At 52.3% G+C, this 27,629-nt stretch overlaps 2 protein-coding genes across 5 annotated transcripts; one reads left to right on the plus strand and one right to left on the minus strand.

The window, feature by feature from the left end:
• The first annotated feature begins 662 nt into the window (after positions 1-662).
• LOC146356513 (uncharacterized) lies at positions 663-12,547 on the plus strand. Of its 3 annotated transcripts, none has more exons than XM_084841127.1 (7): positions 663-722; positions 3,682-4,161; positions 4,758-4,884; positions 5,127-5,230; positions 5,456-5,582; positions 6,172-6,267; positions 8,263-12,547. In XM_084841127.1, the coding sequence occupies exons 2-7, from the start codon at positions 3,694-3,696 to the stop codon at positions 9,945-9,947; spliced, it is 2,607 nt and encodes an 868-aa protein (XP_084697253.1). In that variant the 5' UTR covers positions 663-722; positions 3,682-3,693; the 3' UTR covers positions 9,948-12,547. The 3 variants fall into 3 exon arrangements, with proteins under 3 accessions (XP_084697253.1, XP_084697251.1, XP_084697252.1); XM_084841125.1 differs by lacking the exon at positions 663-722 and adding an exon at positions 1,254-1,801; XM_084841126.1 differs by lacking the exon at positions 663-722 and adding an exon at positions 1,254-1,594.
• A 7,992-nt stretch (positions 12,548-20,539) lies between these two features.
• On the minus strand, positions 20,540-26,779 carry LOC146356514 (uncharacterized). Of its 2 annotated transcripts, none has more exons than XM_084841216.1 (5): positions 26,506-26,779; positions 24,368-24,876; positions 24,222-24,269; positions 23,993-24,094; positions 20,540-21,780 (listed from the first exon to the last, which is right to left on the minus strand). In XM_084841216.1, exons 2-5 carry the CDS (start codon positions 24,849-24,851, stop codon positions 21,248-21,250), a joined length of 1,167 nt encoding a protein of 388 aa, XP_084697342.1. In that variant the 5' UTR covers positions 24,852-24,876; positions 26,506-26,779; the 3' UTR covers positions 20,540-21,247. The 2 variants fall into 2 exon arrangements, with proteins under 2 accessions (XP_084697342.1, XP_084697341.1); XM_084841215.1 differs by having other exon boundaries at positions 24,222-24,296.
• Positions 26,780-27,629: the final 850 nt, after the last annotated feature.

The following is a 27,629-nucleotide window of genomic DNA, read 5'->3' on the forward strand; positions in this document are numbered from 1 at the left end:
CCTCCCAAGGTTGTATAATCTTAGGAGGGGGCGTGGCGGTGACTGTCGCGGAGGGGCCCTGCACCTCTGACTTTGCCACTGTGCTACTGCGGGGGGGGGGGGTCTGTGCCTGTGTGTCTGAATGGCTGGGGGCTGCAGAGCTTAGTGGGGGATTCTGGAGGGATCCTGGGAGAGCGAGGATGGCTTCTCCTGTAGTCGCTCGGAGGAGCAGAAGGGAGGGACCATCTGTGTATGCAATGCATGATGGATTTATGGGGTGCTTGCCTGGATTTGCATGTGGGGCTGGATGGATGGGAAGTGTGTGTGGGGGGGTGTAAGAGAGAGGTGGAGAGAGTGTGTATGGGCTCAGACCCACCTGTACTTTGGCTCACTTGTCCTTTGTGACTGGCCACACGTCCTGTGGCAGCCATTTTGTGGTGGTGCCCAGGACAGATTCTCTCAACCGTATGCAAACGCTACCTTGTATCACTGTGTCTACTCACTGGGCTCCCTGCCATGTCACTGGGTGTAGGTTTTCACCCTTACCTGGGAGTAAGCCCCACTGAACTGGGTGGGGCTTCCTTCTGAGTAGACATGCGGTTGCCTTTCTGTTACCAAAGGGAAACGTTTCGTTTCTTTTGTGGCCATACTCAAACAAGGTGTTTTTGCAGGGCAATTGAAAGGGAAGGGGAAATATCTTGAGACGTGCCGTGACCTGAAGCTGAACACGAAAGCACTCACAGGTTCTGAAAGCACGTGTTAATGGCAAGAGGCGAGGCCCGACGCGACTGCTGCGCTCTAAACCGAGGGGGAACGCTACAAGCTACCGTCTCTGCGGAGGCGCGGAGGGTTTCACCCGGCTGCAAGGAGCGCGCTCGTGCGCCTTCCCGCCCGCTCCTCGGCCTGAGCTTAGGGCCGTGCGGGAAGCGCGCACCATCGCAGGGCCCCGCGTGGCCCGTCCGGACCCGCGGGAAACGCCCCCGTTATCCCGAGCGCGGGATCCGCTCTCCGGCCGCCCCCGAGGCGTCGGGCGGGCCGAGGAGCCCGGACCCAAGCCCCGCGCAGCGCCGGGCGCCCCTGGGCCGGCCCTTCCCCTCGCGCGCACCTCGCGGGGCCGTTGCGCAGTCTCCATGGGGGCGCGGGGGGAGCCCCTTCGGCAGGACATCGGCGGCAGCCCCGGGGCGCCCGGAGGGTCTCCGCGGGGCCGCGGCGAGCAGCGGCGGAGCGCCCGCGCCCGGGACCTCCCGCGCAGCGCCTTGCGCGCCGGGAGCGCGGCCGGGGCGGCGACCCCGAGCGAGGCGGGCCGAGCCGAGCCGAGCCGAGCCGGCCACGCCGGCCAGCGCGCGCGACCAGGCGGGGCGAAGCAGAGCCGCGTCCGGGCGCTTCCCGGGCAGCGGCGTCCCCGAGGGCGCCGCCCCCGCTCGCCGGGGGGCGCATCTCCGGGCCCGCTTCTGCGCGAGCCCCCGCTCCCACCGGCCGGGTGGCGCCTGCCCCCGGGGGAACCGGCCCCCCGCGCCCGCCAGGCCCTTCCCAGCTTCCCCACGGGCGGGGCGGGGCGGGGAGGAAGCCCCCGTCCGCAGCCCCCGGGATTCCTAGGAATGCGGGCGACCCCCAGGTGAGAGAGGCAGCCCGGGGGTCTCCGCGCGGGAGCCCCGCTGCAGCCTCCCTTCCCGGAGGCCCCGGAGGAGAGCCGCGTGTCCCCGCAGAGCTTCTCCAGGCATCGGGCCCCCCGGGGGGCCGGGCCGCGGGCGACAGCGAGGGCGCGCCTCTCCCCGGGGAGGGTTCGGGGGCGATGGGAGCCGCAGCCCCCCGGTGAGAGCGGGTGAGTGCCAAGCGCAGCGGGCCCCCCAGGGTGGCGGGACTGGGGGGGCCAAGGGGGCGCAAGGGGCAGGGAGGCACAGAGAGACCCCGCTCCAGCAGGCAGCTGGCCCATTGGGGCCCCTCCAGGCGACCCCCATCTCCCCCTCCCCTCTCTGGAGCCGGGCCACCCAGCGGCCCCTTCCGGGGAGCGAAGAGAAGACCCAGATCCCTGCGGGTGTGGAGGCATCGAACCCGGTTTCACGCTACTTCACATCCGGAGCACTGAAAGAGCAGAAGGGAGCTGCTAGCAGGCCTTTGGGGTGGGGGGGGCAGGCGGGGGGGGGGCTGGAGGGCGGGGGGGGGCTGCAGGCGCTCCATTCGGTTGTGAACGGTGGTGGCCGGTGGCCAGTGTGACTGGTGGGAGGGAGGGCGAGTCAGCAGAGCCACGGGGATCAGTGGACTTCGAGCAGTGGCTGCTAGTCCTGATGGCGCTGTGCTACCTCCAGCGTCAGAGGCAGTAAGCCTGTGCGCACCCGTTGCTGGGGGATGTGGGTGGGAGGGTGCTGTTGCGTCCATGTCTTGCTTGTGGGCTTCCCGCGGGCATCTGACTGGCCATTGTGCGAACAGAACGCCGGGCTAGATGGACCCTGGGTCCGATCCGGGACGGCTCTTCCCAGTTTCTTAGTCGTTGCGTCCCCTTCCACAGACAGAGAAAACTGAGGCACAAAACATGGAAAGGGCAGCAGGGGGCGGGGGTCACACAGCCACACCAAAGTACCCCTTTGGACCCCCATTCCCCTGTTCCAGCAACGATTCCCATTCCACAGAGAATCAAGTGACCTTTGGATGCTGAGTGGGAGGACAGAATCCACCCAGCCATCATAACAACGATGATAATAACAATAATAGTGAAAACAGGAAAAGCAGCCTTTGGAGCACCGGAACAAGTTCTGAAAGCATCCAGTCTTTACATATCCAGCACAAAGCACCCACCAGAGCAGGCCGACTCAGAAGCAGCACGGTGCAAAATCCCAGAGTATGCCTATCTCATAGGAAGCAAGGGCTGGATTGCTCAGGGGAAAGCATGAGCATCCATTTGCATGTCGTAACCTTGGAACTCCCTGCCCCTGGAGGTCAGGCAGGCACCAGCACTGAGCTGTTTCCGGGGCCTCCTGAAAACAGCACTGCTCCAGGAGACATTCTTTAATTGACCAGTCCCCATTTCTATTGGCATTCCATTTTTTAAAAAGCATGATTTTAAGGTGGCATTCATCTTTTACAAAATATGCAAGGTCACAGAGCACCAGAAATTAATTTTAAAGTATATGCACACACGGAACTGTGCGGTGAGGAAGGGAGCCCCCCGCTTCCCAGTCGGCGCAGAAACGCTGTGATCTGGACAGGGAGAAAGGGGCGGTTTGCTCTCTTTCTCCCTGTCCAGATCACTGGGCTTCGGCGCTGTGTGATGGGAGGGGGCGGCCCTCCTCTCCCCGCAGCACAGAAACCTAGTCACTGGGACGTTTCCCCTGCTCCTGACGTGAAGAGGAGGAAAGGAAACGTGCTGGGCTGTTGCTACTGCATCCGGTAGCAACCTGCACTCTTCGGGTCTGAGTTGTTTTGGGAACTGGGGGAGATCGAGGAGGGAGGTGGAAATTGCCAGGCAGGGCTCTGCCCTCTGCCCCCTCCAGAGAGCCGTCTCTGGTTGAGGACCAGGGGAAGCTTTGAGTCTGAGCATCTCAGGAGGGAGGACCCCCGACTCCCACCCCACATCTCTAGTGTCCTTCTGAGTCACGGTGCTCACCTGCCTTTCTTAGCCAGACTGCTCCTTTTCCGTGGTGAGTGTAATATATGCAGAGAGAGAGGGGCACGCAAGCTTTGTAATAGGTGATCTACTTGCATCAGATTCAGGCGCTCATGGCCTCAAGAAAGAAATCGGCAGCAAAGCAAGGAGATCCTTCCTGTTGGCAGCGGAGAGTGAAGATGGAAGAGCGAGACTTGGCGGACTCTGAGGCAGGAAAAGGCCCCCATATCATCCAGGAAGGGAGCAGCGTGGAGCTCTGGGAAAGAGGAGTGCAGGAGAACCTGGCTGGGAGCAAGAACAGCTCACATTTACAGCACCAGCGGTTGAAGGAGTTTTGCTACTACGGCACAGAGGGGCCCCGAGAGGTTTGCAGCCGACTCCACTATCTTTACCATCAGTGGCTGAAGCCAGAAAGACGCACGAAAGCTCAGATGCTGGACCTGGTGGTCCTGGAGCAGTTCCTGGCTGTCCTGCCCCCGGAGATGGAGAGCTGGGTCAGGGAGTGTGGAGCGGAGACCAGTTCCCAGGCGGTGGCCCTGGCAGAAGGGTTCCTCCTGAGCCAGGCAGAGGACAAGGAGCAGGTGAGAGCATTTCATCATAGCTCCAGAGGAGTGCGGTCTTAAAAATCTCTACCAGTATGCCAACATTTTCTGGATGTCAGTCAAGGTAGTGATGTCCCCATCTCACCCCCACCCCCCTTCTTCAAAAATCCGACAGGTTCCCAATGTGTATAGCAAGGCCTCTTTAGGGGATCACAAAGCACCCGAAAGAGATTGTGATGGTGCAGGGAAGGAAAGAATCCGCCTGGCGCCAGCAGCACAGTCATCCCAGCAGAGCAGGGTTAGTGGTTGTAGGCAGCAAACTTCTGTGTTTACAGTAGGAGCAGCTGGGTATCAGGGAATGTCTGGGGCTTCTCTCTCTCCTCCCATTTGGATTTAGGGGGGAGTTTTGGATATATTTTTCTTCTCCTGTTCTAATGCTTGGGATGTATTTTTGGTGCAAATCCGTATGTGCTCACCTGCTAAAAGCACAGCTGCAGGCCTTAGGAAGCAGCATAAATTTAGACCTGAATGCAAATAGTTTGGCAAACACCGTCAGTGACATCTGCCTGCCCCAGTTCTTTCCCTCCCTAATCCTTTTCCCCCTTCACTGCCTGGGCTCCTCGTCCCTTCTCCAGGTGGAGGGGATATCCGCCAAAGCAGCCACGGACGTCCCTGAAGCGGAGAAGGCCCCCTCGGACACCACGCAGAGGCCACTGTTCAGGCAGACCTTGCAGGAGGGTGACAAAGGTCCCAGCTTCCTGGGTAAGGGTTAGTGGGGCATATTTCAGCATGGCGGGGAGGGGGAGGGAGGCTCTTCTCTCTAACATATTCAGAAAAGGAGTTGTGTTTCAATAGATTCAGACTTTGTGGAAAACAATTTCTATAAAGCACTTTGACTTGTGCCCAAAGCAAATGTGGAAAAAGATTGATTTCATTCAAGTAACTAAAATGCACATGCTTTTGAAGGATAAAATACCTTCCCATCTTCTTTGTCTCCCTCACAGGGAATGGAACAACCTGCAGACGGAGTGACCTAACACTGGGGGCTCCTTCTAGGCCCCCTTCACTTCGTGGTGGAGTGGAATCAGTTTCTGCGCAGCCAGAACAGGTAGGGGAGGCCTGGCTGCTTCTATCCCCTGCACAGCTCTCTGGGCCTGGATGAATCTCCCCCTTTTCCTTTGCTCCTATCCAAGATGGCTGCTAGGAAGGCTTTGAATGTCACTCCTGAGGCTCTGGAACTCTGAAGGAGAACCTCCAACCACCTCACCTTTATTGTCTTCATGGATAGCTACATTATGTGTAAAGAGAACATGATTTCTTCCTCTCCTTTCAGGGTCCGGTGACCTTTGAGGAGGTGGCTGTGCATTTCACGGAGGAGGAGTGGGCTGTGTTGGATCCAGGCCAGAGGGCTCTTCACAGGGATGTCATGGAGGAGAATCATGGGATCCTGGCTTCTTTGGGTAAGGAATGCGGCCCCTCTGGGTAAGGCTTCCTCTTTGCTTTGTTGACACATCCCGGAAGGTGGAATTGTGACTCTCCTTTGTCTGTATCAGAGCATTGTGAGGATGTCACTGGGGATATCAATCGCATCCTTCTTTGGACCTTTTTAGGGCTGGTATAGAGTGGGGCCGCGGTGGCTTAGTGGTTAAGACGCTGAACTGAAGACCGGAAGGTCGGCAGGTCAGCAGTTCGAGACCCGAGTGCTGCATGACGGAATGAGCTCCTGTCTTCAGTCCCAGCTCCTGCCAACCTAGCAGTTCGAAAGCAAGAAATTGCAAGTAGATAAATAGGTACCGCCTCGGCGGGAAAGGTAACAGCGTTCCGTGCACCTCGGTGTTCAGTCATGCCGGCCACATGACCACGGAAGCGTCTTCGGACAGCGCTGGCTCTTCGGCTTAGAAACGGGGATGAGCACCGCACCCTAGAGTTGGACACGACTGGTTGGGGACACCTTTGCCTTTATAGAGTGGGGAGGGTTCAGACACTCTGAATGTTTGCCGTAGTGGGAAGTGCCAGAAGTAATTTTGCTATTTCTGCCCTCTTTAAAAGGCCTTCTGGTTCCCAGATTGGACCTCATCTCGTGGCAGGAAAGAAAAGGGGAAGATCCATTTCTTGGGGACTCTGAGGAAGGAGAGACGTCCGCAGGTATGTGCTGAGGTCTGGTGGGGCCATATGTCAGGTCTATCAAGCCCTGATTTCTCCTGCCAGAAACATGCTTCAAGTCAAAAGTTTAATAAGAAAGACTACTATTTACAACACAGGTGGTCTCCAAAGAGAACATAAAACAACTGGGGAATAATTCATTCATTAGGAAAATTCTCTCCACCTTCGCTGACGGCATGGGCCAGCGCCGGGCAGGTAAATAATCCTCCCACAGTTTGTGTCTGCCGAAAGCATGAGGAGAAACAAGGCCCACAGCTGCTCAGTCCCTCCCTGGTGCCTTTCCTCGAGCAAACACCAAATCCTCCATCTTGGGCAGTTCAGTCGTTGAAGCCCTTGGCTGGACAATAAGTTTCATTTGGCTTACCTTGGCTTACAACAATGAGTTACCAGCAGAGATTGGCATACAGACACATTTCAGAGTTAAAGAAGTGCCACTTTTCAATGGACAATAAATATTACACTCCAGCAGGCAACACATGATGAGTTTTAATCGGTCCTGGATGTGTCTTCAGTTACGACTGACAGCTCAAAGTTGTTTTTAGTTATATGTTGTTTGTGTATATTGTCTGTGTGCTATTATGGAAATGGCTTTTAAACTTTGCATATTGTATTTTAATGTTTTAACTTCTGTAAATTGCCCAGAGACCTTGGCAATGTTAATAATAATCATAATAATCATAATCATAATAATAATAATAGCAGCGGCGGTGGCGGTGTTGGTGATAATTTGTACCACCGCTATTTGCAAACCCCCTGGCACAGCCAATCTCAATGAACTGAATAATCGGAAGGTCACGGGGCACCCTGGCGACATAGCAAGGGGTCTGATGGGCACCAGGAAAGAGATTCTGAGCCCCACCGCTCCTTCCCAGTGGTTAATGATCTCCGTGGTGGAGGCACAGTAGAGCGGACTAGGGCAGATTCAGAAGCCTCCTGAGATACAGTATGTGTGCTGTGTGCTTTGAGGGAGAAATGGCTCTTATTCACACCAACTTCGATGCCACGGTTCTGACGAAGTCAGTGACGAACGCGGCTAGGACGCATTCTTGTTTGGGGTATTTTTCAGCATGTGCAACCTGAGGATGTGGGTCATTTCCTTGGAGGGATGAGGCCTTCCACCAGTTCCCTCTATCCGTGCCCTTCTTGAATAATAGAAGCAGCCAGGATGGGCGTAGGGAATTTGGAGGTGATGAATTCCACCTTGACAGGGGGCATGGTCCCCACTCATTTCAAGGATTCAGTGGTGCAGCCTTTGTTAAAGAAACCAAGCCTGGACCCAAGAAACTGTGATAATTACCTCCCAGTCCATAACCTGCCTCTTTGAGCCAAGGTATGGGAGAGCAGAGTGGCCTCTCAATGCCAGATGGTCTTGGAGGAGACTATTTGGATCCCAGATTCCCTCCTGGGTTTGTGATGGAAATGGCCTCGGTCACCCTAGTGGATGACGTATGCCAGGAACTGGTATGGGAAGATTTTTGGGGATCTCTGAGAGCTTTTATAACAGCCATTATATCCTTCAGAGCACCCCAGCTCTGTTTCATTACTTTTTTAAAAAAACCTGACCTGCATAATGAAATGAATGTTGGGGGTGCTATCTAGCTTTCCTATGAGTTTATTCTCTCCTAACATCTTACGTATTCTTGTGAGCCGCCTGGGAGGTTTTGCATATCTCAGCAATCTAGAGATGTGTTACACCCAGGGGTGCCAGGAGCAAGCCACCTTGCTAGTGTCTGTGTCTTGACTTCTTCCACTTGGTTCATCCCTGGCTTGGTTCGTAGGATGTCCAAACTTGGAACTCTGGCTTGCCTCTTCCCTGAAAAGCCACACTCATAACCCAGGGTTTGTTCATTGCAGTCCCAATGTCAGCTGTATTAATTATCAGAGGCTATTTAATATATTTGGAAGGATTCTTCCTCCCCGCTACTCTGATATTCATGATAGCAACTAATTGGGTTTGTTCTCCTTTTCTTCTTTCAGCTGATGGGAAGGAGAGCAATAAAAATGGCAAACAGCAGAGAATGAAAACTGAAGTTAAAGAGAAGGCAGGAAATAAATCCAGGTTGTTTGAAGGGGCTGTCTTCCATGAATGTCCAATACCAGAAGAATCTTTTGAGGCAAACAAAAGGAATATTTACAGTGGAGAGAAACCGTGGAAAGACTCTGAGTGTGGAAAGAATTTCACTGAGGAGATAAACCTTCTTGAATGCCAAAGAACTCACACAAAAGGAAAAACGTTTGAATGCCCGGAGTGTGAAAGTCAATTCGGTTGCAGCTCAGACCTTAACTTGCATCAAAGAATTCACACAAGGGAGGAGCCGTGTAAATGCTCTGAGTGTGGAAATGGCTTCAGTGAGAGCAGAGCTCTTAAAACCCATCAAAGAATTCACACAGGGGTGGAGCCTTATAAGTGCTCTGAATGTGGAAAGGTTTTATTTAACAGCACAAACCTTAAGGTGCATGAAAGAATTCACAGAGGCGAGAAGCCTTATAAATGCTTAGAGTGTGGGAAGAGTTTTAGTCAGCATTCACACCTTAAAAGACATCAAATAATCCACACAGGGGAGAAGCTCTATATTTGCTTAGAGTGTGGAAAGAGTTTCAGTCAGAGTTCAAACCTTAAAAGACATCAAAGAATTCACATAAAGGAGAAGCCCTATAAATGCTTAGAGTGCGGAATAAGCTTCACTCTTAGCACACACCTTAAAACACATCAAAGAATTCATGCAAACAAGAAGACCTACAAATGTTTAGAGTGCGGGAAGAGATTCAATCGGAGCTCACACTTAAATGCCCATCTCAGAATCCACACAGGGGAGAAGCCCTATACATGCTTAGAATGTGGGAAGAGTTTCAATCGGAGCTCAAACCTTAAGGCCCATCTCAAAATCCACACAGGCAAGAAGCCCTATAAATGCTTAGAGTGTGGAAGGAGTTTCAATCGGAGCTCACACCTTAAAAGACATCAAAGAATCCACACAGGGAAGGGGACTTATAAATGCTCTGAGTGTGGAAGGATTTTACTTAGCAGCAGAACCTTTAAACTGCATGAAAGAATTCACACAGGTGGGAAACCCTATAGATGCTTAGAGTGTGGAAAGAGTTTCAGTCGTGGCTCACACCTTAATGCCCATCAAAGAATTCACACAGGGGAGGAGCCTTATAAATGCTCTGAGTGCTCAAGGATTTTACTTAGCAGCAGAACCCTTAAACTGCATGAAAGAATTCACACAGGTGAGAAACCCTATAGATGCTTAGAATGTGGAAAGAGTTTCAGTCAGGGCTCACAACTTAATGCCCATCACAGAATCCACACAGGAGAGAAGCCCTATAAATGTTCAGGGTGTGGCATGAGCTTCAGTGAGAGTGCAGGCCTTAAAAGGCATCAAAAAATTCACACAGAGGAGCCCTGTAAATGCTATCAAAATTCCACACAGGAGAAAAGCCCTATAAATACTGTGATTGTGGAAAGAGCTTCAGCCAGAGCTCAATCCTCAAAACCCATCAAAGAATCCACACAGGGGAGAAACCTCATCAATGCACAGCGTGTGGAACGAGCTTCACTCTCCATATATGCCTTAAAAGGCATCAAAGGATTCACCTTGAGGCGCAGCGCTGTCAATGCTCAGACTGTGGAAAGAGCTTCCATGTTTGCAAATGCATGAAACTGCATCAAGAAACATATCTAGGGCAGAATCTGTAAATCCTAGCAATGTGGGAAGATCTTCAAACAGAGTGCAGCCTTTCTAAAAGGTTCAAGCCCAGGAGAAAGGCTACTCAATTAAAAATAATCAGTGTTCAGCTTAACTTCTCTGTTGATTGGTTTCTGTGTTCACTCAGACTCCAGTACTCTGGGAAATTAGAGCTGTTAAGAGCCACGCCTTATCAGATGTGTTATTTAGGCAGTAGGCCAATCGTATGGTGTCCTGTGCTGTGGATCATTCCAGCTGTACCCCTTCTTTGCAGCTGGATGGCTGTCAGTAGCAGAATGGTGGAACCAAGTCCCAGAATTCACAGGAATAACGGTGAAGAAGGGAGAGACAAGCTGTGGTGCTCAAGAAAATGGAAGGTATTGCACTCGATGCGTTTCGGAATGCTTCCTTCCTCAGGACCTATAGATCGAACCAAACATTTACATTAAAAATACTGTCTTCCAGATAACACCCTGTTCCTATATTACAAAATTTCATAAAACCTTTTTATATATGAATGTTAAAATTCCCATAACCACTGAGAAAAACATTTCCCATTTACATATAGTGTAAAATACTCCCACACATTGCCTTTTAACTCAGGAGATAAAGTAAGCGGTAGCTTACTAACAGCTGCATAGTTAAGATTCATGGTGCTTTTCCCCTCTTCAGTGGAATAGGCGCATGGAGCCTATGCAACTGAAGGCATCATGCAACTGAAGCTACCATCCCATGCTACAAGTACCCCACCTGGTGACCAATAACACCCACATATAAAGATAGAGAAATAAGGGCACAATCCTATGGGGACAGGCCGACCTCCAAACTCGGTGGCAACCACCTATCCCACACAGGGCAGGAGCAGCATGGAGGGGATCTTTCGGATTTCGGCTGTCTAGCCACAGGAAGGCGGAGAGGGGGAGGAGGTTGCTGGACAACACATGGGATGTGTCATACCGGCATTTCTGCCTTCCCTGCTTCAGAGCGCCCCCCGAAATGCCCCGTTTTGGCTGCTCCATGCTCCTCTTTAGAGCGCGGGGCCGTTCCATGCTGCCTGCAAGGCAGTGCAGAAAGGGAGGAAGGTCGGTTCCTGGAAAACCACATATCCTATGGCCATATAGCCGCTGACTAGCAGCCATCGGATTGCTCCCTAACTCACTCAAGCAACATGGGTGGTGGTTGTGAAAACACAGGGAATGGAAACATACAATAGTGCACTCTGAAAAGTATGGGTGTGTGCATACTAAAAAATGCATCCTCTAAGGTGACGGAATACAGTTTGTGTAGTAAGAGCTACTATGTACGCTTAATCCCCTTTTGATGAATATTTAGCCCCAAAGTCTTTGGACTTTAATATAAGGGTCTTGGAATGTTGCACCTATCTGCATAATAGGCCCCTTTGAAAATATGCATCCTAATACATGTTCTCTAACTCTCCCATAAGCAACAACTTTCATAATAGAGTTTAGGAAATATTAAAATGTATTCACATGTGGAGTTTGAATCTGGTTTGGTTCTAGTAAAGCTGACATGCTGTAACTTTTCACCAACCACTGCACCTGCTATTGTTATGCCGAGTGACGTGGGAAAAACAAGGTCGGACCCTATTCCCATGTAAAGTCAGGAAAAAAAATAAGATGGGCTTCTGATGAGAAGTAAGAAGGAAAGAGGTCTGGTTTGGTATAATAGGTTCTGCTTATGTTGCAAATCAGTGAAGATGGTATAAAGCATTTTAAAAAGTCAAAAGAATTGAATGACATGTCAGGGTTAAGCTTGCAAAGAAAACTGAGGCTGCGGAGGACAATGCAGATGTGACCTGAAATGAAGTATGTTTCTTTAGGGATATGAAATAAATGTATTATTCTCAAAGCATTGCTGGGAATAATTTTAATGATAATAATAATACTTAATGGTTACACTGTTCAGCTTGCCTTCCATTCCTAAAATAAATTCTTTAAAGATTTTTTAAAGGAGATGTGCTTGTTACAACTTTGTATTTTTGTATGTGGTCTAAGCTGTTGTATCGGATTTTAAGATCATGTAAAGATCGCTTGAGATTTGATGGAAAAGATAAAAAGACACACCAGATCTCAGAGTCCTATTTTAAGAAGAATATTTCTTGCCAATACCAGAATTCAGTGAACCTTCATTTTCTTGGTGGAACCTGGTTCTTTGGAAATTGAACTGGAGTGGTTGTCTGGTGGTCTAGGACGATGCTAAGCACTGAACTCTCACAGTATAGAATCCCTTGGCAAGACAAATTCTCCACACCTTCTCCAAGAATCACTCTTTGGATCACAGATGACAACCTTCATCATGGGCTACTGAGGCAAATTTCAGAGATGCTCGCCTGGTTCCTCCTTGACTATCAGGACAAGACTCAATTTATTTTTGCAGGACATTTACAAATCCATGATTTTAATGTTCCAAACCACTGTTTATGTCCTTTGGATTTTTAATTGTCTGGTTTGATTCCTTTGTCTCTAACATGCTTTGCTGCTGCAACTGTTATTCTATAATATGGTGTTTTGTTGTTGTTAACTGGAGCAGAAATGAAGGACCTTGATTATCTCTCCCCCACTGGCAGACTCTTAAATTGCACAATACTGCTTTAAAGATTCTGGGGGGATGTGTGTAAAATTAGGGTGAGAAGAGGAGCACATTCAAACCCTCATTCCCTCACCCCTATTTCTCCCCAAATTCTCCCAAACAGGGCAGGGATGGAGTGATTAAAATCCCCGCCCTCCCAGTATGGTTTATACCCATCCTGCCCAGGGCTGGACCTGGGTGAGCTGTTTTGAAGATTACATATGGAGCGGAAGGAAAGAGAATGCTGCACGTCACCGAAACATCCTTGGAGAATGGACAGGGTATACATTTGCTAAAAAAAATGGGACTAAATAAAATACTAAATAAAATGGGAATGGCAAAGAATGGGCCATAATGACCCCTACATTTAAAAAAGCCATGCCAAAAACACTGGAATGGGTCAGAGACACTTGAGAACAATATTTTAGGACTGCAACTATTTCAATCTTGTATTATTTTTAACCCCATAGTGCCCAGAACCCAACCTGAACAGAAGGGATTGGCCTAGAATGGCAAATTCCTTACCTTTATTTATAACCATATAGGTTCGGCTAGGGGGTGGTATAGAAATGCAATTAATAATAATATCCCGCCTTTTTTTCCTCCAAGGAACCCAAGGTGGCTTATGTGAACTTGCCCCTCTCTATTTCATTCTCACAACAGCCCAGTGAGGTAGGTTTAGCTGAGACAGTGACCTGGTTAGCACAATTTTGGAGGAGATAGAATCATAGAATAGTAGGGTTGGAAGGGGCCTACAAGACCATCGAGTCCAACGCCCTGTTCAATGCAGGAATCCAAGTCAGAGCATCCTTGACAGGTGGCTGTCCAGCCTCATCTTGAATGCCTCCAGCGTGGGAGAGCCCACCACCTCCCTAGGTCATTGGTTCCATTGTCATACTGCTCTAACAGTCAGGAAGTTTTTCCTGATGTTCGGCCGGAATCTGGCCTCCTGTAACTTGAGCCCATGATTCCGTGTCCTGCACTCTGGGATGATCGAGAAGAGATCCTGGCCTTCCCCTCTGTGACAACCTTTCAAGTACTTGAAGAGCGCTATCCTATCTCCCCTCAGTCTTCTCAAGGCTAAACATGCCCAGTTCCTTCAGTCTCTCCTCATAGGGCTTTGTTTCCAGTCCCCTGATCATCTTTGTTGCCCTCCTCTGAACCCCCTCCAGTTTGTCTGCATCCTTCTTCAAGTGTGGTGCCCAGAACTGGACACAGTACTCCAGATGAGTCCTAACCAGTGCTAAGTAGAGGGAAACTAGTACTTCCCAGGATTTGGAAGCTATGTTTCCAAATGCTGCCCAACATAACATTGGCCTTTTTTGCAGCCACATCACATTGTTGGCTCATCTTCAGCTTGTAATCGACAACAGTTCCAAGATCCTTCTCGCTTGTAGTGCTGTTGAGCCACGTATCCCCCATCTTGTAACTGTGCATTTGGTTTCTTTTTCCTAGGTGCAGAACTTGGCATTTATCTCTATTAAATGTCATTCTGTTGTTTTCTGCCCAGCGCTCCAGTCTATCAAGATCACTTTGAATTCTGTTTCTGTCTTCCAGGTATTAGCTATCCCGCCCAGTTTGGTGTCATCTGCAAATCTGATCAGCATTCCCTGCACCTCCTCCTCCAAGTCATTAATAAAAATGTTGAAGAGCACTGGGCCCAGGACTGAGCCCTGTGGTACCCCGCTCGTTACCTCTCCCCAGTTTGAGAAGGTCCCATTGATAAGCACTCTTTGAGTCCAGTTCTGTAGCCAACTGTGGATCCACCGGATCGTTGTTTCATCTAGCCCACTTTGAGCTAGTATTATGAGCCACGCTGGCTTATATTCCCCTCCCCATCCACAGCAGTCACATCCTGGGCATAATAACCCCAGGCACCACACCTTGTGATGTGCGAACCTGGGCAGGGAAGCTTGTTGCTGTGGGTACCAAGCTCCCCGACACCTATGGCCTGCTTTAGGGTTCCACTGTAGCTGATTTCTCCTCCTTGATTGTGAGAACCTAGCCAGTGAAGCCAACAGTGAACATCATCTATTTATTTACTATATTTGTATACCACCCCACATCCAAGGATTTTGGAGCGGCGAACAGCAAATAAGATAAAAGAATAAGAACACCATGTTAAAATAGTTAATATTTTAAAGAAGAAACCGAGTTCTGATAAAACTGAGTTTTGATAAACTGCTGCTGGTCACTCAAGGAAGCCCTCTTGAAATAACAATGTCTTCAGAAGGCGCTGGAAGCAACACAACTTTGGTGCCTGCCTGACCTCTGAAGGCAGGGAGTTTCACAGGAAGGGGGCCACCACACTGAAGGCTCTTTTCCTGGTGGAGTCCAGCCAGGCCTTGGGTCCATGTGGAACCACCAGGAGCATGCCGTCTGATGACCCCAGTGACCAGGCAGGTTGGGAAAGAAGAAGGCGCTCTCTCGGGTATCCTGGTCCCAAGCTGCTTAGGGCTTTGTACGCCTTAAACCTGATCCAGTAGCGAACAGGCAGCCAGTGCAGTTCCCTCAGCAGAGGAGTTGCATGCTGAAAAGGGACAGCTCCTGACAACAGCCAAGCTGCTGCGTTCTGCACGAGCTCCAGCTTCCAGAGCAGCCTTAAGGGCAGCCCCACATTGAGCGCATTGCAGTAATCCAGGCTTGAGGTGATTCACACCTGTACCACCATGGCCAAGCTACCCCTGTCCAGGGAAGGCTGTAGGTGGCGAACCAGCCGAAGCTGGTGAAAGACACTCTGAGCCGCTGCGATCACTTGGGCCTCCAGTGACAATGATGGATCTTGGAGTACCCCCAGACTATGAACCTGAACTTTCAGAGGGCGTGCAACCCTGTCCAGAACAGATAATGAGCCTATCTCCCGGACCCAGCCGAGTGGGGACTAGAATCCGGATCTCCTGAGCCCCAGTCCAACACTCTAAGGAATACGGCACACTGGTTTTCACCACACCATACACACTCAACTCAACTCCGCTCCATGGGCACTCCTTTGCCTACGCTGGCCGTAAGGAGTAGATTCTGAAGTAAAATATAGACATCTTCTTACGTTAGTTTTACACACATCCCTCCAGAATCCTTTAATCAGCCCTGTGCAATTAGAGTCTGGTTACGAGGGAGAGTTAATTAGCTAGTGTAGCGGGAGGCAAGCCAGAGTTCTGGGTCTGGACGTCACGCAACGAAGCCAGGGATGACTAAAGCAGAAGAAGTCAAGCCACATACATGGGCAAGGTGGCTTCTTCCTAGCACCCCTGGGTTTAAAACATCTCTGGATTGCTGCAGTGTGGAAAGCCTCCAGCCCTTACCAGGCGACTCACAAAAATATGATAAGACAGAGCAGCTCAAAATGCATTTTATATCTGGTTAAAAAAAAAAAATCAATAACCAAACTGAGCAACCCAGTGTAAAAGGAGGTAATAGATCCAAAAGGATGATATAGAAAGGTGCTCAGAGGTCCAAAGGAATCAAGAGGGTTGAATTTCCCTATACCACTTTGTGGCGGACGTCATCTGCTAGGATGACCAAGGCCATTTCTATCACAAACCCAGGAGGGAATGTGGGATCCAAATAGTCTCCTCCAAGACCACCTGAATGCCCATAGGGAAACATAGGCTACCTGCCCATAGGAAGATCCTGAATCCTGACCTATGTTTCCCTCTGGGCAGGTATGATGGATATATAAAGGCATGGATGTTTGGATATTTTCAGAACTTGTTCCAAAGGCTGCTTTTCTGTGTGGGTCTGAGATTGTTGTCATGGCTGCGCAGATTCTCTCCCCCAACCCATCATCCTGAAGTCACTTGATTCTCTGCGCAAAGGGAGTCATTGCTGGAGCAGGAGAAAGGCGTCCAAAGGAATACTTTTGTGTGGCTATGTGATCCCCCCACCCTTTGCATGTTTTGTGCCTCAGTTTTCTGTTTATGTAATGTTGGGGATTCAAAGACTAAGAACACGGAAGGAATATAATAGTTATTTAAGAACATAAGAAGAGCCCTGCTGGATCAGACTAAGGGTCCATCTAGCCCAGCATTCTGTTCACACAGTGGCCAACCAGATGCCCATGGAAAACCCACAAGCAGGACATGGGGGGGGGGGATGTTTCCACAGCCTCGGGTTTGCCTCACTGGCCATTTTGTTGTGATTCTTCTGCTGTCAGATCTGTTCCCTTTCCAGCCCACCCAGGTGGTCAAACTCCCGGATTGTGGGCAGGGTAGCGTGGGGCTCTGTGTTGGTTACATACATTTCATTGCAAATTATTTTGCTGGTTGCTGGATGGAGTCTGGGTGGGGTCTGGGTGGAGTCTCTTCCACCACCCTTGTTCCCGCCTCCTCCTCTAGCAGAGTCCCACCTCCATCTGCCCCTTCTGCTCCGCTCCTTTTACCCCACCATCCCCAGGGTGTCCACCATCTTCCTGCCTTTTTTTTTTAAATTTGAAAAAGGGACTTAAAAGTGCAATAGCATATCAATGGCAAGAAATTGTGTTAAGGCACTACTGCGCATTTCCAACATTGAAAGCAACACCTGTTTTGCAGGGGTGCGCTATTGCGCATTAGGGGTTTACTTAACGCATGATAGCGCATCCCCATTTCTAAAGTAATGGCAGTAACGCACTGGGTTGTGTTTGTGTCTTTCCGTAATGCTCTGTGGGATGGGATGCTTTTCTTAGTGCTCTGTGGGTTGGGATGTGACGTGAGGTTTCAGTCAGTGTTATATGCTAGGACCTGTGCAATCAGTGTTCGTTTTACAGCCACCTAAAACGCTATTTCGCTTTAACGCGTATTAGGATCTGGTGCCTTCGGTGGCGTATTTAGAGCTCAATGTATAGCCCTGCAATGACTTAAAGGCAGGGAGATAGATCCATGTATGTTAAGGGTGCCTATATTCCTTAGGATGCACTTTCAGTAAACCCCCTTGCAGTACATCACTGCTCTGAATGCTCCCTCCGGGAACATCTCCCACATAGGTAGCTTCCAGTTGTATGCAGATGTGGGGCAACTTCTGGCTCACCTGCACAGCAGCTACTCCATCACGGATCCTCACTGCCTGAAGATGTGCATCTGTGCAATCTGCATGTTAGTCTCCAACATTAGGGCGATGTTCCTCCTTCTGCGGCTCTTGCGGGACTAAGAGTCCCGCTTGAAGAAGCTTAGAAGGGGTACGAGGAGCAGGCATAGGAAGAGAGCGGCCTTATGGCTCTACTTGAAGGCGAACCCTGCTGCATTCTGCATGGCCAAACGACAGAGCGTCGGTGCTGGCGTTACTGGTGGGAGAACGTTGTTCTCCAAATGTGGGATGATAAGCAGTGGACTGCCAATTTCAGGATGACCCGGGGGACCCTCTTTAAGCGAGAAGGATCTTGGAATTGTTGTCGATCACAAGCTGAAGATGAGCCAACAATGTGATGTGGCTGCAAAAAAGGCAAATGCTCTTTTGGGCTGCATTCATAGAAGCATAGCTTCCAAATCATGTGAAGTACTAGTTCTCCTGTACTCGGCACTGGTTAGGCCTCATCTGGAGTACTGTGTCCAGTTCTGGCACCACACTTAAAGAAGAATGCAGACAAACTGGAGAGGCTGCAGAGGAGGGCAATGAAGATGATGAGGGGACTGGAAACAAAGCCCTCTGAGGAGAGACTGAAAGAACTGGGCATGGTTAGCCTTGAGAAGACTGGGGGGAGGATAGGATAGCGCTCTTCAAGGACTTGAAAAGCTTTCACAGAGGGGACGGCCAGGATCATTTTTTGATCATCCCAGGGTGCAGGACATGGAAGAATGGGCTCAAATTGCAGGAAGCCAGATTCCGGCTGAACATCAGGAAGAACGTCCTGTTAGAGCAACACGGAAATGGAACCAATGACCTAGGGAGGTGGTGGGCTCTCCCACACTGGAGGCCTTCAAGTCGAGGCTGGACAGCCATCTGTCAGGGATGCTCTGACTTGGACTCCTGCCTTGAGCAGGGGGTTGGACTCGATGGCCTTGTAGGCCCCTTCCAACCCCACTATTCTATGATTCTATGAAATAGCGGAAGTTCCCCAGGCAGCACTGGAAAAGCAAACCACCAATATGGGGGAGCCAATTCCAGTGGTAAAAGACGTGGCCATTTGCATATGATGCCTGGCTAATCCCTGCATGCACAGGAAGGTTGCTCATCAGTTTGGCGTGGGCAGAACAACAGCTGGAAAAATCGTGATTGAAGTTTGCCTGGCCATGGACCATCTGCTGCTCAGAAGGACGCTGATGCTCAGGGATGCAGCCCAGGCAGGCCTAGGGAGAAGTGGGGGCTTGGGGCGATGGGTGGGGAGAGGGAATGCTATGGGAGGAAAGATGGCAGCATAGGGAGAGGTGGAGGTTGGGGATGATGGGTGAGGGAGTTGACTTCCCTTGGGTTAAGACAGCTAAGGGGGTAGGTTAGGCTGGAGATTATGGGAGGGAAGGCGACTTGCCTCAGGGTAAGGCAGCGGCCTAGGGCAGAGGCAGGGGCTGTGCTTGGTGTGGGGGATTGGCGACTGGGGGAATCTGCCGCTAAGTGAGTCTCTTGGGGTGGAAGCTGGGTGCGACCCCTATGGTGACCCCCCCACTTGGAAGGCCAACGTCTGGACCTCGATGTACTGTCTCCCCACAGCACCGCCCCAACCTGACCAGGGCAGGCCGCAATTCCCGCCTCCGTCCAGGGCTCAGCCGCCAGCCCAGCGGGGGCAGCCGGGGGAGCTGCCGCCACCCAAACCTGCACAGGAGGGTCAGGCAGTCCCCGGGGGAGGCGGCAACCGCCCTGCAGTGCAACATGGGCAGGGTGGCCACCCTGCAGCAGCAGCCCCCGCAGGGCTCCTGCGCCAAATCCTCCAGACTGTTCTGGAGATCAGGACTGCCCGCGAGTTCCAGGGGGGCATGTCAACTTTCTGAAGAATCGTGAATGACGCCATGCGCCAGCCTTCCTTCCTCCCACCTTTTCCCTAGGGCCCCATGTGGCAGGACGGCTGGCAGCCCTCAAACAGCTGCAGCAGCCACCTGGGCGGGGGAAGACGGTGGTAGCGGGGGGGGAGCCCAACGTGGCCACACAGCTGCACAGCCAGCCTGGCAAGCACCCCCCTCCACCCCCACATGTGAGGCGGAATCTACCCGCCCACACACACTGTAAATATGTGGATATGTGCAAGAACGAGCCAAGGGCTGGATGTGCCCGATCTCGTCTGATCTCAGAAGCTAAGCAGGGTCAGCCCTGGTTAGTACTTGGATGGAGACCGCTTGGGAATCAGGCTTCCTGCGTTGAGGAGGGGGTTGGACTCGATGGTCTTGTAGGCCCCTTCCGACCATATGGCGTTATTTATTTAATTTCTATACCGCCCAAATTAAAACCAACAAGCACACAGTAAAACAATATAAAATATAAAAACATTAAAACCACAATATAACAATACAATTCTATGGTTCTATGAAACCCCACCCTCTGTATAGAGCCCCCCCCTTCCCCTCCCCCCTTTTCGTTACAATCTGTTATGTATTCCCCCCTAAATATTCGACCCCCTCCCAACCTCAATCGAAAGCCACCCACCCCCAATTCCTCCAGACACCAGCCCGGCTTCCCCCAACTGTAATTTTAAAATGCTCTATTTTATTTAAAATGTAGGGCTACGATGCCCTCTATATATCTTCCCTAGACAAAAATTCCTTGAATACATTCTCTGCTCTGTATCTCATCGATCTCCCGTTGATCAAATGTGTATTTTCTTGGCTGATAATAATGTACATATTACTGCTCTGGTTGCAAAATTCGCCACGGCTGCAAGTCACTCCAGAGCTTGGCTCCAAAACCACCCATAATGCATCCCAACGTGGGGCACATATAAATTTCGTTCTCCATTATATGTGTCGGCCTGGTATCCTGTTGGGGAGCTTTTGAGCCACATCAATGCGAACTTGCATTTTTATACTCTTGTTACGCTTGTATTTCTGTTTACCATTTTTACTGTATCTTACTATTTTTACGGTATTCCATTTTAGTTTATTGTCCTATTTGTATTCCATTCTATTTTAATTATATAACATTGTGATGGCTGACCGCTTTTAGCAATAAAGATAATTCAGTTCATTTATGTAAGTAAAGAAAAAACATTTATTAATAAGCAATTTCCTGCCTTCCAGCATTTATTGGGGTGCAGCCTGGGACAGGATGGGATGGGGTGGGAATGGCCTAGACGGAAGCGGGCGGTGAGAGGGAGAATGTCTTCGGCTTCCACACCCGGCGCTGTTCCCCCTGGTGGGGCAGAGTGGCCTTCTTGGGGGTGGATGCCTGCTGTGGGGGTCCAGCGGCTGCGGGGGCAGGGAAAAGGTGCGGTGGCTGCAGATCGGGGGAAGCCGGGCTGAGTGAGAATGGTTCCTCCTCCTCAACCTCAAAACACAGGTCAGGCGTCGCATCATCTGTGTGGGCCTGACCACGCCATCCCCCTCCTTTGCGAGGCGTCCCTGCTGGTGCCCTCACATGGGCTGGAGTTGGGCCTTGAGCAAGGGGTGGGGGAAAGGCCCTTCCTTGGGGGTAAGGAAGCAGCTGGGTGGGAATTAGGGCTTGGCCTGAGGCGGGGAGGGCCTTCCCTGGAAGAGGGTGCAGCCAGGGTTGGCCTGGGAGCTTGGCCTGGGGGGTGGGAGTGAGAAGTGCCTTCCCTGGTGGTGAGGCAGCAGCCTGGGTGGGGTTCCTCACCCGGGGGTGCTCCCTCGGGCGGGGCAGAGTGGACTTCTTGGGGGTGGATGCCTGCTGTGGTGGGCCAGTGGGTCGGGTGCCGGAAGCTGCCGGGGTGGCGGGAGATCAGCGGCAGCCAGGGCGAGAGGGAAGGCTTCACCCCCCTCTACTGCACGGCACAGGTCAGGGGCCGCATCCTCTGTGTGGGCCTGACCACGCCGGGCCCCTCCCTTCCGCAGCTCCCCCACGAGCGCTCCCACCAGCGTCTCCAGCAGGTCCGACTGCCTGTCGATCGCTGCCAGGAGCGCGCGTCGGTCCCTCCTGCACTCGGCCTCGTCTGCACGCTGGTCCCTCCGCCAGGCCGCCTCCTCCGCTGCTGCTTGCTCGCCTTGGCACGCGAGAAACCGGAGCATCCGGTCGTTCTCCGCGGAGGTGTGCCGTAGCAGCCGATCCATGTCGAGCGAGGAAGAGCGCCCGGTCCTCCGATTCCGGGCCATCGCTAGCCGAGTTGCAGGGGACAGTGTGGCGGTGTGGTTTGGGATGCCGGGGTCTGGAAAAGGAGGAGAAACAGAGAGTGCCAGTGTCTTCCCATGTAGTTGCTTATGCAATGCCCCCTGCCCCCCCCCCCCGGTCTATAGACTTTTGGGTGGTAGTTGCTAGGGTTCATAGTTTGGGAGCGGGACTTCCCTGGGGGTGAAGCAGCCACCTGGGGGGTAGTTGGTTTGAGAGCGGGACATGGTTTGGGAGACATGGTTTGGGAGTGGGACATGGTTTGGGAGACATGGTTTGGGAGAGGGACATGGTTTGGGAGACATGGCTTGGGAGTGGGACATGGTTTGGGAGAGGGACATGGTTTGGGAGACATGGTTTGGGAGTGGGACATGGTTTGGGAGATATGGTTTGGGAACGGGACATGGTTTGGGAACGGGACATGGTTAGGGAGACATGGCTTGGGAGACATGGTTTGGGAGCGGGACATGGTTTTGGAGACATGGTTTGGGAGTGGGACATGGTTTGGGAGAGGGACATGGTTTGGGAGACATGATTTGGGAGAGGGACATGGTTTGGGAGACATGGCTTGGGAGTGGGACATGGTTTGGGAGAGGGACATAGTTTGGGAGACATGGTTTGGGAGTGGGACATGGTTTGGGAGACATGGTTTGGGAGCGGGACATGGTTTGGGAGTGGGACATGGTCAGGAGACATGGTTTGGGAGACATGGTTTGGGAGTGGGACATGGTTTGGGAGTGTATTGGCCCCAGGAGCGTAGCCAAGTCCTTTATAGTGTTAGAGGGGCCTGGAGATCCATAATGCTTGCTTAAGATCATTATTGGTGCAGTTCCCTTGCTAGTAAGCCTCTGAGCATGTGCAGATGATTCAAAGGGCTGATAGCAGCCTTCTCAGCGCCTTCCTTACTAATGAGTAGAAAGCCTTATCAGGCCATGCCTGAGAAGTGAAGCTGTGTGTTTATGCTGAGCTGCAGGTGGCTGTGCTGAGAACGAAACACTTCTAGTCTATGCTGGGAATGAACGCTGGAGGCGCTTGCTAGTGTCGTGCTGCCTCATTGCTGACATGTATGGTATAAAACCCATTGTACCCCATGGCTCTGGATTCAGAGAAGCTGTCTGATACGCCTGTGTGCTGATTGTACTCAATAAAGTCTCCTTGTAAGTAAACCTTGGAATCTGATTTATCACTACCTTGGCACCTCTAACCTTTCAGCGCCCACGGCCGGGCAACACAGGGAGACATGGTTTGGGAGAAGGACATGGTTTGGGAGACATGGCTTGGGAGAGGGACTTCCCTGGGGGTGAGGCAGCCACCTGGGGGGGGGGGGAGTTGGTGCTTGGGTTGAAAGGGAAGCAGGCAAAGGGGTGGGCAAAGGGACTTCCGTCGGACTAAGGCAGCAGCCTAGCTGGAAATTGGGGCCTGGGTTGATGCGGGGGGAGGCACTTCCCTGGGGTTCCCCCAACGCCCACCGTCCATAGTGTACTGAGAAAGGGAGCTGCTGGAGAGTGGCATACGAATGCACTTCTCTGTTCATGGGGAGTCTTTCTTGGAAGATGGTCCGAGTCGCGCCCCACACTCGAGCAGGAAACGTGCAAGGCAGAGGTTTAAGCAGCACCCAACAGTAAAACACAGTGCTGCCTGCAATTTCAAGCTCACCGCCGTGACTGAGACTATGACCAGCCTACATGCCAAGGAGGATCAGCAGCAAAACCCAGCGTTCAGCCCTGCCCAGAAACCGTCAGCTGGGGAACGTGGGCTGCTGTAAGAAAGTTTTACTGTCATCCACTCAGTCGTGGCTATGGGGACTTTGTCGCACGTATAGCAGAGCAAAGGGACTTCCCTGTCGGTACGGCAGCACCCTAGGGAGAAGGTCAGGGTGGGGATCATAGAATAGTAGGATAGGAAGGGGCATATAAGACCATCGAGTCCAACCCCCAGCTCCATGCAGGAATCCAAGTCAAATCCTTGGCTGGCAATGGTTCTTCCCAGTCGGTAAGGCAGCAGCCAACGTAGAAGGGGTTTGGGCTTCATGGCGCGGCCAAGGGGCTTCGCTTGGGGTAAGAATGTATCCCAGGGAGAATGGGCGGTGGGATTTTCAGGCAACAGCTCACACAGGTCTTGCGAGACACAACGGGAGGATCACGTGTTCACGCTGAACAATGGCAAATAGTGAGAAGGAAAGGGCAAACTGGAGTCTGAACTGGAAGAGCATGTGGGTTATGTTGTTATCTCGGGTCTACCACGGAGCTCACCTGGGCGGGCCTGTCTCTTTGGGCTGGACCCATCAGCATTCTGGGGGGCAGGATCTTCCGAGGTCTCACCCACGTCTGTGGCTGCAGAGGACGACGTAGCGGCTGTGCGACACAAAGGCGGTTACAGTAGCGGTGGGCGTGCGGCACTGCCGAAGGGGCACCTGTCTCACATGAAGGTGCCTCCCTGGGCTGCAGAATGCGCAAGCACAGGCTGTGGGCGTCCACTCACCTTGTGGCTGATCGGGCCGGGTCTCCCCCTCCGCAGAATCTGCTATTTCTGCACGTGAGCAAAGACAGAAGTGCGCTGCGGTGGGCTTTCAGAGGGCGGTGTGGTGGGGGTGGGTGGGAGGACAAATGGTCGATCGGAGGACTCACCCATGTTTTCCTCCGGTGGCGCCATGTATTCCTCCACATTCACAGTCTGGAGGCCGTGGGTGAAGAGCTCCTCCGATCCTTCCTGGACAGGCAGAAGTGCTGGTGGAGCAGCGGGTGTTCGGCGAATGGTGATGCTCCTGCAGACACGCTTGGGCTGGATTGTCGCTTCCCCCCGAAGGATGCTGTGGAGCTCCTTGTAGAAGGGGCAGGTTGCGGCATCAATCCCGGAGCGGGAGTTTTGCGTCACCACCTTCCTATATTCCATCCGTAGCCCTTTGGTCTTTGTCCTGCACTCCACGGCGCTGCGTCTGTGCCCCCGGAGGGTCATCTGGCGGGCGATGTGCTCATAGGAATCTATGTTCCTGTGGCTGGAGCGGAGCTGCTCCTGGACCTTCTGCTCCCCCCATATGTCCAGTAGATCCATCACTTCCTCGTACTTCCACGATACCCCACGCCCCTTGCAGGCGGACTCTGCCGAAGCCATGAAACCCGGGTTAGTTACGCAAGCCCTGGGGGCAGAAAGAAGTGGCATTGTTAGACTCAAGAACCGTAGGGCTCTGTAGTCTTTGGGCTATAAATTCAGGAGGAATTCCCCCTGCTCCCGCTCGCTAATGCGGTAGGAACTTCTGAGCAGAATTTGGGCAGTGCAAAGCCCAACTTGACACCCCTGCCATTATGACTGTGGAGGTCCAAGGTGCTAGAACTTTCTAGCACCTCAGAATGCAACAATACAAGCGCTTAATTTGGGATCACGTGAGCACGCAAATGCGATATCCCAACCAAGCGATTTAGCGCATTAACAATAGATAGGATTAAAATGATTAAAACCTTGCCTTTGCGGTCCCACAGCTGCATTTAAACGTAATAGTGATTCAAACCCAGGGCAATATCACGTGTGGATGGTAGGCACCCAGTTCCAGGACAATGGACCGAGAGGGAGTGACTGCATGCCTGAGCTTCAGGCTGGAGTGGGAGCAGATGCTTCGCGTTTGATTTTGCACTTTAAAGTGAACGGGTTTTTCAAAGTTGGTCGCTCCTGAGCCAGCTGCAAAATGGTGAGACGTCAGGAAAAGACGGAGGGAAAGCTTTGGGGGAAACACCCCTTGACCGGGGTCAGTGAGGTTATGGCCAGGGGAGAGACAGCCCCATGGGCAGGGTGATCCTACCGAAGCAAATGCAGGGGATGAAACATGAAGAGGAAAAGTGGGACTATAACGAGTCTCAGAAAATCCGGTTTTTCTGCAATAAGCTCTGGGGTGGCTGTGGGATGGCCACGACGTCATGTATCCCTACCGACCTCCACACACAGCCCCCACAGAGTTAACGGCCCGTGGAGACACCCCCATGAGTGCAGCACCACCCTCCCACCCATGACTCCCAGCTAATGGTGTACATAGGCATAGTGCCTGATACCGGAGGGAGCATACGGCCATCAGGAGTAGCGCCCACTGGTCTTCATCCGCTGGGTCCACTTTGGGGTTGGACTCGATGGCCTTGTAGGCCCCTTCCAACCCTACTATTCTATGGCTCTATGATCCCCTTGGCTCCGCCTCTCGTGACCCTGTGGCTCCGCCTCTGCAGACCTGCCCTCCGCCTCCCCAGTCAGATTAGCCCCCAGCATCCACGGTTTACAACCGGGCCAGGGGATGGAGCATCTCTAGCCCCGCACCAACCTTCCCCACTCCCCTCCAGCCCATCAGCCCCAGCTCTGCTTCACCCCACCCCCACCCCGAAGGCCCACGAGCAGCTCCCTTCTGCTCTTTCCGGGCTCCAGAGGTGAACTAGTTTCAAACCGGTTTCGATGCCTCCATATTCCCAGGGGCCGGGTCTTGCAGTCTTTTCTTCTCTCCCAGGCCGGCGCTGTTGAGGCTTCCTGGCTGGCTTCCGAGAGAGGAGGGGGAACGTAACGGGATGGAGCTCTCCTGGACGGGCCCCAAATGGGCCAGTCAACTTGTGTGTGGGGGCGCCTCGCTGCCCTTGGCTGCCTCTCTCCCCACCCCTCGCCCCCGGCTGGGCTTCCCTCCCCCGGACGTTTTCCTCCCGCTCCCTTCATCCTCGGGACCCCCAATGCATTTTGCGCTCCGCAGCTCCCACGTGGGCGCCCTCCCCGAGGGGACTCCAGCCCCTAACGCACTTACCAGCTGCCTTGCAGGCGAGGAGGGGCTGCGGATCGCACCCGCGGGGGGGCAGGAAGCGAGTGGTGGAGGATCTTCTCCCCAACCCCCACCCCCACCCAGGAAGGGGCGCAGCCTCCCTTCCCCCTTGGGGTCGAGTCCCCCCGGAAGATCCAGTGCCTGGTCCGGCGGGGACCTCTTGCAGACACGCGGCTCTCTTCTGCGTCCGGCGGGGGGGGGGCTGCAGCGGGGCCCCCGCGCGGCGACCTCTTCCTCTCGCCGCTGCTTTCTCTTTCTCACGCAGGCGCTGGGCGAGACCCCGCCTGCCTGCCCAGAGACACAAAGGGGTGGGAACTGGGGGGGGGGCTCCCTTTCCATCCCATTCTTTGGGGAAGCTGAGAAGGATCCGGTGAATGCTAAGGAGGTGGGGGGACCTGGGGGGGTGAGGTGTCGGGAGGGGGGCAGCACCGGTGAAGGGGGGGGGATATTGCTCAGAGGTTTGCACGCAGATTCCCTCCCCAGCATTTTCTCCAGCTAAAAGGATGGCAGGAAAAAGACCGCGGCTCAAAGCAAGTTGATGGCAAGATGTCATTTTCTTGACTGTACTGGCAGGAAACATTTTATTGAGTACATTTCTACCCTCTTCCTTCTCCCAAGAGCTCTGGGTGCTGTGCAGGGTTCTCCCCGCTCCCCTCCATATGGGACCCTCACAACAACCCTGTGAGGTAGGTTAGTGCGAGAGAGAATAACTGGCCCAGGAGCATCCAGTGAACTTCATGGCTGAGTGGAGGTTTCGGATCCAGCTCTCCCTGGTCCTAGTCTAACCCTTTAAAAGCATTATTTATTAAAACTGTAAGCTGACTTGAGCAAGGCATATGCATTAAAAGGTTGGGGCGGGATAGACATTTTTTTTTAAAACTGTTCTCCTTATTATTTTGCTATTGCACAGGGAACTCCCAGTCAATAAACCAGGGAAAACATTTCATCTGATATGGATTCATGAATACAAATGATAGTTTTGAAGAGTTATAAACTTAATCTAACTCATACCAGTGAAATTGCCCCTGAGAGTAATGTAATGTTCTTTCCTTTTCTCTATAAACCGTTCATAACTTAAAACGTCCTGCCTGGCATGTTTTCATTTGTTT

This window comes from Heloderma suspectum, chromosome 2 (assembly GCF_057233095.1).
Source record: "Heloderma suspectum isolate Gila_16-S chromosome 2, 16-S_ref, whole genome shotgun sequence".
NCBI classification, from domain to species: Eukaryota; Metazoa; Chordata; class Lepidosauria; order Squamata; family Helodermatidae; genus Heloderma; species Heloderma suspectum.

Coding starts and splice junctions, on each gene's coding strand:
- LOC146356513 (XM_084841127.1), top strand. CDS start 3,694: ATGGCCTCAAGAAAGAAATCGGCAGCAAAGCAAGGAGATCCTTCCTGT. Junction 4,162..4,757: donor AGGCAGAGGACAAGGAGCAG/GTGAGAGCATTT, acceptor TCCCTTCTCCAG/GTGGAGGGGATATCCGCCAA. Junction 5,583..6,171: donor TGGGATCCTGGCTTCTTTGG/GTAAGGAATGCG, acceptor CCTCTTTAAAAG/GCCTTCTGGTTCCCAGATTG.
- LOC146356514 (XM_084841215.1), bottom strand. CDS start 24,851: ATGGCTTCGGCAGAGTCCGCCTGCAAGGGGCGTGGGGTATCGTGGAAG. Junction 24,297..24,367: donor GCCACCGGAGGAAAACATGG/GTGAGTCCTCCG, acceptor AGCCCACCGCAG/CGCACTTCTGTCTTTGCTCA. Junction 24,095..24,221: donor CCGGCCCGATCAGCCACAAG/GTGAGTGGACGC, acceptor TGTGTCGCACAG/CCGCTACGTCGTCCTCTGCA.